The sequence below is a fragment of the Sapajus apella genome, unplaced genomic scaffold, assembly GCF_009761245.1.
Source record: "Sapajus apella isolate SASKATOON/1434 unplaced genomic scaffold, GSC_monkey_1.0 scaffold47, whole genome shotgun sequence".
Classification (NCBI taxonomy): Eukaryota; Metazoa; Chordata; class Mammalia; order Primates; family Cebidae; genus Sapajus; species Sapajus apella.
This window is the reverse complement of record NW_022436987.1, coordinates 7125291-7138459: the sequence shown is the minus strand read 5'-3', so window position 1 is coordinate 7138459 and position 13169 is coordinate 7125291. Positions and strand designations below refer to the sequence as shown.

The window sequence follows — 13169 nt, the reverse complement described above, 5'->3', positions numbered from 1 at the left end:
ATATACATAAATGCTAAAAAAAATACTGGTTATTACTATCATCATCATCATTAGATGCCAAAAGCGGTTCCAGACAGAAGCAGTAATTGCATGAAAGAGAGGACAAAAAAATTCAGAGACAAAGAATTTATATTTCTACTCTTTTTCTTTCATTTTTTCCATTTCCTCTGGATTTAGAGTCCATGAGCACTACTTTAAGTACTGCAGTTTAAGTATTACTTCTAACGCCTCAGTAAATATGTACCCTATCCTTGATTATACTGTAAGATACTTGAGAGAAGAACAAATTTTTCTATTCTAAGTTTTCTCTATTTGGCAGAATACAGTAATATAAAAAGTGAGTGCTCAATGACTGTTAATGACATAAATCCTTATAAGAAAACAGAATAACAAAACAGCAACCAAACAATAATTAAAATTGGGATATTAAAAGAGACCTCAAAACCAAAATCAATATACTACAATTCAAAGACAAAGAGCAGAATGAATCAAGTGAAAAGCTTTGTTCTTCACCACAATGAACAGATACCACTCTCTTTGCTCTTTCTGGGTACAACAATTTAGGAGGAATACTAAAAACCCTCGATAATGTCCAAAAGAGAGCAACTAAGAAACAGTTAAAGAACTGAGGATGCTCAGACTCAGAACAAAAAAGGTTAGTTCTCTTGCTTCCCTCTCCCATCTTCAATGATGAGAAAAGCTATTCTATGGGAAATGCTTTAAGATTTCTGTAAGGCAGCTATCAAAAAATGGCAACTATAGAGATCTAGACTTCTCTCAACTCAAAAACTTAAAAATAACATCTCTTCTACGACAAAGATGTTATCAAAGATTAGTCGTGAAAGGATGTATTAAAGCAAAAGTTGGAAATTAGCTTGCCGATGATGCCATGGAAAGTCTCCAAGGACAAGATAATTAGTTAGAATGCTAAGTTTGCTTACAACCCTGTGACCACATAAACGAATTTTTACTGAATATCTGCTCCAGGACACTGTCCTAAACCTAGAATACAAAACCTACAAAAACAAAAAGCAAAGAAAGAAACACACAAAATCAAACTCTCGGCTGTCAAGGAATTCACAAATAATATATAAAATGTAGATTGCAGTTTCAGATCATAATAGATGTCACCAAGCACCATCTATTAATTGCCAAGTGAGTTCTACTTATACATAAAAGTCTTCTAAGAGGGAGTAATCTCTAAGGTTAAAATGGTCAGAAAAGGCTATTTAGAATAAATGAGATATGAAGTGCTTATGGAAAAATGTGTATGAATGTTTGAACAGGAAGAAGGGGAGAGCACAAATGGAAGTGAAATGCAAGTTAGAGAGAAACCTGTTTGACTACATTAAAAACCTGTTTCATGGGAGAAGAGATAAGCTGGGAGAACAGGTTGTGGCCAGAATCAATTGTACTGGGCCTTGAACACCAAGCTAAGTAATTTCAAATTTATCCTGCATAGAGCCTCTGCAGCAACTATTCATCTCTGCTGCTCTAGCCATAAAAAATACTAAATAAATGGCACAGCTGGTCCGAGACGAAAATTTGAATTGCATATTATTTTCATGTGTCACAGACTATTATCATTCTTTTGATTTTTTTCTTCAACAATTTGAAAATGTAAAACTCATTTTTAACTCATGGGCCATACAAAAACAGGCTGTGAACTGATCGGGACCACAGGCCATGGTTTGCTAATGCCTGTACTACACTAAGCTGTCTTCTCCAAGAGTCTTCTAGAGGTACATTTGTCCTTGAATATCAGGGACCAGAATAATACATGATTCACTGAACAACTATACACACCAATATATGCACACACACATGCTCACATCTTACCAAGATCTAAATCTAGTAGGGGTCAAAGGTTCCCTATATAAAGGTACTCAAAAAGAAAAAAAAAATCTTTAGATTACTGGTAACAAGCCATTAAAATAAATGCAAGATTTTTTTATTTTCCCACTTATTTTCACATGACATATATACTTAGAGAGTTAAAAACTATTCTTACAGAGCCTCTAAATTACATTGAGAGCTCTGTAAAATAGAGTATAATCAAGGGAATAGTAGCAGAGGATGTGAGTTCTAGCACTAGCTCTGCTGTTTACTCATTATTTAACCTGAACGAGTCACTTTCAATCTTCTGGGCCTAATTCCCTCAACTGTAAAGTGGAGAGGTAACTTAGATGATTATGCTTTCTCTTACCTCTAGCACTGTATGATTCTGCTACTACTTAAAAGAATCTGTCCGGGAGCTTCAAGGGTCACACAAAAGTGCTAATTAAGAATACAAAAAAAGAAGAGAAAGGCCTTGACTAAATGAGTGGGTAGATAGGACAAACAGGTGGGAAAATGACCAGAAAAGTGGTGTATCACCAAGAAATTGTTTTTCTAAAAAACTATCAAACCTTGCAGAGAATTCAAAGCAGAAGAGGCAAGAAAAGAAAATGCCAATGAATTTGGTTATTTAAGAGATAAATGGTGACTTTCAGTTTCTAGTAACCCAGAAGCAAATACAGAAGTGGAGGCAACCACTTTAATAAAGAATGAGTGTGGCCATCAAAGAAGAAAAAGCTAGCTGGCTAGCTGCAAAAGGCAAGGACCACAAATCATGCTTCCAGGAATCATGAAAGGAACCAGGGAAAAAGAAGACTGAAGATGAGACTAAGGAATAGACAATAAAGGCATATGGTCCCTAAAAAGTAGGAAAAAAAAAAAAAAACAGTTGTGATGAATTTAAAGCCTCGGAGAAGGGAGTTCATCTTATAGGACAGATATTTAATCTTTAAACTTCCACTGCAGTTATCACTTCTTACACAACAGATGTTTCTGCAAAGCTCTATCTATTACTACCTCATGCCTTCTATAAATCAAGTTATTAGGGAACTAAATCTAATACTGGGTTTTCTTAAAGCAGAGTTCTACCTATATATTTTTCTAATGGTCAAAAAATTGAGAAAGAATTTTGTTTTCTATAAAAAACAGTAATATGTAGCTCTAAAAGGAAATACATATTTATACCTTTCTTACAGCACCTATCACTTCCTTCCTTGTATAAGAGTTACTTAGGTGGTAAAGTACCTAGTCCCTAATTGGAGTACAACGAACACCAGCGTTCCCTTTCTTAGTAGCTCATAAAGTTCCCTAGCCAAGAATTCTGATTAATTCATCTGTTTATCTGCTTTGCACGGAGTTGGTGACGCTTAATGAACAAATACTGACACATAACTCTCTGCCTTTTACAAAAATCGTCCTTGCAAAACAACTATCACTGTCCATCTGACAAACCTGGGAAAATACTTGTATCATACAGATACATAACTCCAATAGTATCACCGTTGCATAGTGTTAGAGCTTGCTTAAGTAGCAAAGAATTGCTACAAAACAAGTAAAACAGACACAAAAAATTTAAAATTCTGTAATGATCACTCATAAATTTCAAGATCCCAAATAGCTAATTTCAATCCAACACTTGTCTCTATTTAAGGTATATGAGAAATAAAAATCCAAAGCCTTAGCCTGATGATCAGCCAGTTAAAAATACACGTTTGAATACGCCGAAGATATTTATAAAGCCAACAGAGATACTATTAATATGTTGAAATTCGCTGGCCAGTGCTAGATTCTACCCTTACTCTTCTACTACTACTCAGGAGAAGCCAAGTAGTCAAGGCTTCTCGTATCACTTGCTTTTAAGAATTTAAGAAGTCACTCAAATTGGCATACACAACCCAACCTCAAAATAAATAAATAAGAGTTCAGCTCTCCATATGGTAATGTTCGCCTATGTCCTTCCTTTACATGAAGGTCCCAAGTACTACTTTTCCACGATCTTCGGTAGGCCCCATTTAGGCCAATAGTACTACCAAGTAACAGGAGTTGAAAAAAAAGTCGTAACAGTTAAGTCTGTCCTCCCACAGATCTCACTTGGGTGTAGATTTCACAAGCGCTGAAAGCTATACGCTGCCACTGTCAAACCCAGAAGCAGCACCGTCACCCTGCCGTGCCCATCGGCAACTGTTCCAGAATGTTTTCTTCGAAATGATTTCTCTCTCTCGGCTCGACATTTTAAACAAGAACTTAAAAGGCCACCTTCTCCCCTAAACCAGAACCTGATTCCTTCCCGTCGGCTCCTTTAGTCGTCCAGTCCCACAAACCCGAGGCGGGAGGTCCGCTCTCCAGCCCATAGAGCCAGCGGGTCTCCCAACTGCTCACCGCACCCACCGTCCACCCCACACCGCTTCACACCTCCTTCCCCCATAGCCGAGCCCGCACCCCGGCTGGGCCCTCAGGCGGCCCCCCAGCCCGGGCCTGTGCTGCCTCGAGCGGCTGCAGGCCTCAGGCCTAACCTCCTCCGGGGCCCCCTCACCTCTTTCGGGACCAGTTGGTTCTCCTCGCCGGGCACCATCGCTCAGGCTCCGGCCGCCTCCTCTCCGCCCTGCCAGGGGAGAGTAGAGGGTGGTAGCGGCTAGCTAGCTCAGGAAAGAAACGAAGCGGCAGTCATCCTCTCCGCCGCCTGCGCTCCAACAACCGTGGAGGCCTCAGTCTGGGCCTCAAACACCAGCGCGCAGACACGGACCCGGGACTCCGCGGCCGCCGCTGCCGCCGCCACCGCCGCCTTCGTCGTCGGCCCCTCCCCCAGCCCGCTGCAATCAATGGAAAAATGGCGGCGGCCGCTCTCGCGAGAATTCGGCCCGTCGGGCTCGGGGCCCGGCGCCTGCCGCCCGAGGCGACTGGCACTTGTCGCTCGCTTCTAGTCACCTCGGCTCTTCTTCAGCCCCGGGAGGTACAGAATTGGCGGAACAGCCAAGCAAACGCTTTTCGTTAGAGGAGAGCTCAACCTTTCATCTCGGGACTCCCTCTGCCGGCGGGGAAAAGATCAGGCCCACTGTCCTCCCTGCCTTCTTGGGCTCTTCCGACTCCCTGCTCAGCAGGGAAAGACTCGAACCGAAAGCCCTTTCTCTGCCCTTAGCAACTCGTACTCTTCTGGCTTCCCGTTAGCAAACCGCGGACGTCATCCCCTCTTCAGATACCCCAGGACTCGTCCTTGTAGAGACACCACCGCAGACCACCTCCCGGCCTCCGCCCTTAGACACGGCTCTGGCCCTTCCAGCCGGAATGGACCGCGTTTTATTTGCTTCCGTTCACTCTGCAGACGTTCTTTTCCCCTCACCCCACCCTCCTTCTCAAGGCTCGCCGACTGGAGGGACCTCGGGCCACCTCCCGCTGGGAGGCAGCCACCCCTCCCCTTGTGAAGCGGTGTCCTCACAGGCCCACCGCCAGCCCGGCCGCCGCTACTACATTGGAGAGGTGCTCCCCTGCCCCCTTCCAGGGAACTTCCTGACGGCCAAGTCTGAGACTGAGCTGGCCTCCAAGAGTAGAGCTGCAGTATGCTTCAACCTGAGATATCCGTTAGCAATGTTTTTAGAGAACTTTAATCTTCTCTAGCAGTAAGCATGGTGCTTTGTATTGTACTAAACAAAGTTTGCAGTAGTCAGTTTTCCAAATCCTACTTCCATTATGGTGACTCGGCGGGGCTCCTTCATGAAGACTTTTATAGATACGGCGATCTTACAGCATGCTGAGATAATATAATCCTGTCATGTTCCTAACACCCACAGCATTAACTGCCTGCACTTGTGCTTTCCAAACTTTTTTTGATTGTGCTCCCATTAACAAAAAAGAAAAATGATATCCATTTACTTACATAAGTTTTATATGTGTCCGGCTGTGTGCAGAATTATAAAACATTGTAAAATGTAAAAAAGATGAGACAAAGATGAAATAAACATTTAAAATAAGTTATTTTCCATATTAATGTTATAAAATCTTAGTTATTCCCACTAAAAATACAGTATTTAGTGAAGTCACTATGATTGACTAGGAGGCGTTAGTTTTAAAAATCTTTAATACTTTGTGAAATAGTTATTTAAATGTCTAATTCACGTTAGGTTCTTTCTGTACTTGGTTTTAATGGCTGTCATAAGCTGAAAAAAGGACAACTCACAAAGATGTAGATCCTAAAGGAAGAAGTACATTTTTGACCACTCTTCCTAATGCATGTTTAGGAAGATTTTTTAAAAAGATATTTAAAAAGTCCCATTTTTATCCGTTTCATCCATCAACCATACAAAGGTTTTTGTTGAAATTCAGCTAGTAGTGTTCCATCTTCCCTGATGTCAACCAGAAGATATTGCATTTTTATATTTTTATAAATGGGTTTAAATCTCTTTGGAATAAATCGCTCAGAAAATTTTTAAGAGGTTGAAAATTTCTGTCTTCAAGTTTTAAATATTCATGTATGAGTTTTGGGGAGGGTATTGATCTTGTCTTTAAGATTTTGCTATTTTGATTATCATGGATTGGTTAAAATTAATTTTGACTTTTTACAATATTGCATTAAAATTGGTTATCTTGATTATTGAATTTTTGGCACCCCCCTGAAATTTTGTGCCCAAGGTGAATGGTTTTCATCTTGAAAACCATTTGCTTCACCATAGTCCCACCTTGGGTGGCTCACATAATCATTTTTGCATCAAAATCACGATGGAAATATTTCCAAACTTCTATTTTCAAAATGTCATCCCCGTGACTTAGTAAGGTGTCTTCTGTAGTGCTGGCCAGTGCTGTAGTGCTCACACTAGAAGTAGAAATGTCATCTCTGTCATCATCTTTTTTGCTTACGCTTGCAATATTATCTCCAACTCATGTTATCTTTCCAGAGATCCTTTTTAGCCACTTTCATTTTAGTAAAAGTTGATATAATGAAATAAGAATGTAATTGATAAATCTACTTAACCCAGCACACACGAACTGGAATAAGTCACAACATACTAAAAGAAAATAAAATGAAAAAATCCCTAAATTTTCTACATTGCAGAACTCACACTTTTCACTCAGGAGCAGTGAGATGTCAGTGTTTATATATTCAATATAAGTAAGATTTAATTTTGTGTTTTAAATTAAAATAAATGTAAAAAAAGGTCTAACATTTTCTTCCCACAATCCCCCTTTTCTGATTGCACACTCTTTTCTTTATAGGCCACCGGCTTGACTGTAGGAGAGCCTGATAGGTTGGTAGGTATACAGTTAATATTTGTGGAATAAGTATGTGGATTTAGGAATCGATTAATGAATAAATGGACAAATACAAACATATGGCTACTCTTCCTAATATTTTATTACTGAGATTACATGGATATGTGTTTATTTATTTACTTTATATGTGAATTTTATGTCTTCAGTTCTCACCTCTCCTATAGGCTCTAAACGTATACATCTACCTTTTTAATGGCTCAATTCCTCCGAAATTTAAACTTGACCTGAACAGAACATTTGTTTTCCAAGCCTCCCCTACCTCCTACAACAGATCCTCTATCAGTTCTCCCCCACCTTGATAAATTACACCATCATCAATTCAGTTTATCAAACCAAAAACCTGAGACCCTTCATCTTATATTCAGTCTCTTTGTATGGGCTGTTGCTTCCACCTCTGAAACAATCTCAGATCCATCCACTTTTCTTTGTATCCACTGCTGCACATCCCACTCCAATTACTTTATTCTTTTGCCTGGACTACTGCGGTTGCTTCCTAACTGGGTTCCTGTTTCTAATCTTATCCCTCAACAATCCATATTCCATCAAGCAACCAGAGTGATCTTTCAAAAATATGTCAGATCCCCCCCAAATCTTCCAAAGACGTTTCATCCCTCTTAGAATAAAATTTATATTCTTTACCGTAGCCTGTAAGACTCAACATAATCGAACCCCTGTCTGTCTTTCTGCAGTCATCTGCCACTCTTCCTCTTACGCACAGTGACCCAGCTACATTGCCTTTATCGAGCTTTTTAAATACATAAAGTTTGTCTCTGCCCCAAAGCCTTTGTAGTCGTTTTTTTTTTTTTTTTTCTTTCCCTGAAATGTTCTTTTCCCAGATCTTTTCTCTTATCTGGTTCAACCTTTTCATTTGGGTCTCTGAGTTGCTAAATCTTCAAAGAGGCCTTTCATGATAATCCAATCTCAACTTGTATTATCTCAGTGTCTAGAACAATGCCTGGTACATAGTAGGTCATTAATAAATTATTGCTGAATTAAAAACAAAAACCAAATGCCAAGACTGGTGTAGGTCAGAGGCTGATGATTTTTCTTATAATTTCTTTGGGAATATTTACCTTTTCTTTTTCACATGAAAATGTTCATAGTATAATCCCAGTCAAAGCATAAAAAAAAAAAAATCACACAAACCTAGTTTGGAGGACTTTCTACAGGATGCCTGGTCAGTATTCCTCAAGACTGTTAAAGTCATAACAAACAATGGAAGACTGAGACACTGGTAGACCAGAGGAGACTGAGGAAATATGACAAGTAAACGCAATGTGGTACTCTGAATTGGATCCTGAAACAGGAAGAAGCCAGTAATGAAATAAAACTGGTAAAATTCAAATAAAATCTGTATTTGGTTGATATTTATGTTTAATGTCCATTTCTTTTAGTTTTTAAAATGTTTTTTAAAAAATTTAATACTTCATTTTTATTAACAGCAAAATACCTTATTTTTATTAATAACAGCAAGGACTATATTTAAATGGTAAATGAGAATAAATTGTAATTATACTTTATTTTTTTAGAGCCATTTTAGGTTCACAGCAAAATTGAGCTGAAAGTACAGAGAGTTCTCAGACACTCACTGTCCCTACACAAACACACCCTCTCCACTGTGGGGTGAAAACTCCCACCACAGTGGTACATTTGTTACAACTGATGAACCTACATTGACACATCATTATCATCCAAAGTCCATAGTTTACATTAGGGTTTATTCTTGGTGATGTGCTTTCCATGTGTTTTGATAAATGTATAATCATATATATCCACCATTGCAATATCATACAGAATAGTTTCACTGTCCTAAAAATACACTATGTTCTACCTATTAATCCCTCCCTCTCTCTTAACTCCTGGCAATCACTGATCTTTTTACTGTCTCCATAGCTTTACTTTTTCCAGAGTGTTGGAATCATATGGTAGGTAGCCTTTTTAAATTGGCTCTTTCGCCTAGTAATAGGCATTTAGGTTTCCTCTGTGTCTTTTCACAGCTTGATAGTTCATTTCTTTTTAGCACTGAATAATATTCCATCATCTGGATGTACCACAGTTCATTTATTCATTCACCTACTGAAAGACATCTTAGTTGCTTCCAAGTTTTGGCAATTACCAATAAAGTAAATAAAATGTGGGTGGTTACATATGTGCACATTTTTGTGTGGGCATAAATTTTCTTCAATTCATTTGGGTAAGTACCAAAGAGCATGACTGATAGATTGCACAGTAAGGGTATATTTTAGTTTTGAAAAAACCTGCATGATGTCTTCCAAAGTGACTATGTCATTTTTTATTCCCACCAGCCATGAATAAGAGTTCCCATTACTCCACCACATCTTTGCCAGTATTTGACATCATCAGGGTTTTGATTTTGACCATTCTAACACATGCTTAGTGGTATCTTGTTTTAATTTGCAATTCCCTAGTGACATATGATGTTGAACATCTTTTCATATACTTGCTTGCCATCTGTTTATCTTCTTTGGTAAGATGTCAGTTCAGGTCTTTTGCCCATTTTTTACTTTGGGTTGTTCATTTTCTTATTATTAACTTTTAAGAGTTCTTTGTCCATTTTGGATAACAGTCTGTTATCAGATGGTTCATTTACAAGTATTTTCTTCTTGTCTGTGACTCGTCTTCTCATTCTCTTGATATTGTTTGTCACAGAGCAGAAATTTTTAATTTTAACAAAGCCCAGCTTATCAATTACTTATTTCATGGATCTTGTCTGTGACAGTGTATCTGAAAAGTTATCACCAAACCCAAAGTCTTCTAGGTTTTCTCCTTTGTTATCTTCTAGAAGTTTTATAGTTTTAAATTTTATATTTAGGTCTATGATTCATTTTGAGTTCATTTTTGTTAATGGTATAACATTCGTGTCTAGATTCATTTATTTGCACGTCAACATCCAATTGTTCCATTTTTTCACCATTTGTTGAAAAGACATTTTTCTTTGCATGTGAACATCCAATTGTTCCATTGTTTCACCATTTGTTCAAAAGAGTTTTTTCTCCATTATATTCCCTTTGTTCCTTTGTCAACGTTTAGTTGACTATGTTTATTTGGGTCTATTTCTGGGCTCTCTATTCTGCTCCATTAACACATTTGTCTATTCTTTTACCAATGCCACACTGTCTTGACTACTGTACCTTAAAATAAGTCTTGAAGTCATCCCTCTAACTTTGTTCTTCTTCTTGAATATTGAGTTGAATATTCTGGGTCTTTTGCCTCTCCATATAAACTTCAGAATCGATTGTCAATATCCTCAAAATAACTTGCCAGAATTGTGATTGACATAGCACTGAATCTGCAGATCAAGTTGGGAAAAACTGACATCATGACAATTTTGAGTCTTCCTATCCATGAACATGGAATATCTCTTCCTTTATTTAGTTCTTTGATATCTTTCATCAGAGTTTTGTCACTTTCCATATATATATATCTTATATATTTTTTATTAGATTTATATGTAAGTATTTGACATTGGGGGTTCTAATGTAAATGGTAAGGTGTTTTAAATTTCAAACTTCACTTGTTCATTGTTTATAGTTTCTTAGTTTTTATAAGTGTAACATGGTAATGTAAGATATTATGGGGGAAAGCGGAGGAGGTATATGCAGACTCTATGTCCTATCTTCACAACTTTCTTGAAAACATAAAATTATTCCAAAATAAAAGGTGTATTTTTAATGTTCATGGCAATACTTAAGATATTTCTTTTTTTTCATCTTTCATGACTCTTCACTGCAGAAGTCTATATCTAAAACTATTCTTAAAAAGCATGTAGTCAAAGTCATATTATACAATTTAAGAACCAGTGGTAATCAAAGGCTAAATGTGTATTATAAAAATGAAAAGAAAATGTCACCATGGCTATATTTTAATAAGGTCAAGAAGAAAACCTTTAGTCAGTGTAATGTGACTTTGGTGCCAGATTTGCCTGTTTTGAAATCCAAGCTCTGCCACTTCCTCCATATAGACCTCTCTGAACCTCCATTTTCTCACCTATAAAATGGGAGCAATAAAGTAGACCCTTGAAATTTATCAGTTTAATATTTGCTGTGTTGACTGGAAAAGTCTATGACAGGTAGCATAATTATGATAGAGAAGAAATTTGAACTTTATACATTAGCCAAAGTACAGAAGACCAAAGAGCTAAGTGGTTAAAAGAATAAGCTGAAAATACATTATTTGAGTTTGAATCCTATCTCTGTTATTATTAACATGCCTTGGGTAGATCTCTTAAAATCACTAAGCTTCAGTTTTCTTATCTGTAAAATGAGGATGAAAATAGCCTCACTTCATAAGACTGCTATATTAACTAGTAAAGAAAGTAATAATCACAAAATTACAACAGTTAAGACTGATTGAGGCTAGGCATGGTGACTCATGCCTGTCCTAGCACTTTGAGAGGCCAAGAAGGGTGGATCACCTGAGGTCAGGAGTTCAAGGCCAGCCTGGCCAACATGGTGAAATCTCATCTCGACCAAAAAAAAAAAAGAAAGAATACAAAGATTAGCCAGATATGGTGGTGGGCATAATCCCAGCTATTCGGGAGGCTGAATTAGGAAAATTGCTTGAACCCAGGGGGATGAAGTTTGCAGTGAGCTGATATTGTGCCACTGCACTCCAGCCTGGGCAACAAGGGCAAAACTCCACCTCAAAAAAGATTGGCTGAATAGTCAGGCATGGTGGCTCATGCCTGTAATCCCAGCACTTTGGTAGGCTGCCACGAGAGGATCACTTGAGCCCAAGAGTTTAGGACAAGCTTAGGCAACATTGGGAGACACCATCTCTACAAAAAATAAAAAATTAGCCGGGTGTGGTGGTGCAACCCTGTAGTCCCAGCTATACTGAAGACTGAGGTGGGAGGATTCCTTGAGCCTGGGAGGTTGAGGCTGAAGTGAGTCAAGATCCCACCACTGGACTCCAGCCTACATGAAAAAAAAGAAAAAAGTTGGTTGAATATATAGATTGAGCCCTGTTTTAGATTCTTTGCATATACACACACACACACACACACACACACACACACACACACATATATTATATATATATTATATATATATTATATATTATTATATATATATTATATAAATATTATATATATATAATATATATATTATATAATATATATATATGACAGAGTATCATTCTGTTGCCCAGGCTGGAGTGCAGTAGTGTGATCTCCACTCACTGCAACCTCCACCTCCTGGGTTCAAGTGATTCTCCTGCCTTGGCCTCCTGAGTAGCTTGGATTACAGGTGCACACCTGGATAATTTTTGTATATTTAGTAGAGACAGGATTTTACCATGTTGGTCAGGCTGGTCTCAAACTCCTGACCTCGTGTTCCACCTGCCTCAGCCTTCCAAAGTGCTGGGATTACAGGCATAAGCCACTGTGCCTGACCCATTTGCACATGGTTTTTATTCAGCTCTCTCAGCAACTTTATGCATAAGTACTTCTAATATCCTCATCTTACAAGTGAGGAAATGCATATAAACTGTTTAAAGCACTCAATACACACTGTCTGGCAAATACTAAACAATCAATATGTGCTGGCTATAATCATCCCAGCAGTAGACTGAGTACCATAATGGAATGCACAGCCCTCACAGTGCCTGGCATATAGTAGGTGCTTTTAAATTCATGTTGAATAAATGAATAAGTGAACTAGTCACTTAGCTAGTGAGTAAGTCTTGTTGATCACACGGCAACTACACTTTGATATAGTCTCATTGCTGCCTACTCTTCTCCACTTACGGAGTTCTTCCATGAATTTTCTTCGTGGAAAATGGCTCTGAAAAGAAATTCAAGTATTAGTAATGAGATTGAAGGAATTATTAAAGTGATGGATCTTAGCCACAAAATAGGCCTTCTAAGTTAAAGAGTGGGATGTAAAATTAGTCAGTGGCTTTTATTTATGATGGGAACGACATCATCAATAAGGAAGCAAGAAAAAGTAATTTGGGAAACTATTTAAATGAGTGTATCCACTAAGAAAAAAAAGCTCATCAATTAAATTAAAAACCACTGAATATTAAAAAGATGACTAACTTTTGCTGTG

At 38.1% G+C, this 13169-nt stretch overlaps 1 protein-coding gene across 3 annotated transcripts in view; it reads right to left on the bottom strand.

Annotated features, from left to right (window-relative positions):
- The window catches only part of USP47 (ubiquitin specific peptidase 47), a 138165-nt gene extending 132954 nt beyond the window's left edge, over nucleotides 1-5211 (bottom strand). For 2 of the 3 annotated variants that reach the window (XM_032240754.1, XM_032240755.1), the window contains exon 1: nucleotides 4370-5211. In XM_032240754.1, the coding sequence (XP_032096645.1) occupies nucleotides 4370-4408 (39 nt within the window). In that variant the 5' untranslated portion in view covers nucleotides 4409-5211. The remainder of the gene's footprint in view (nucleotides 1-4369) is intronic. The other variant, XM_032240757.1, reaches the window with a different exon arrangement.
- Between the last annotated feature and the right edge of the window lie 7958 nt (nucleotides 5212-13169).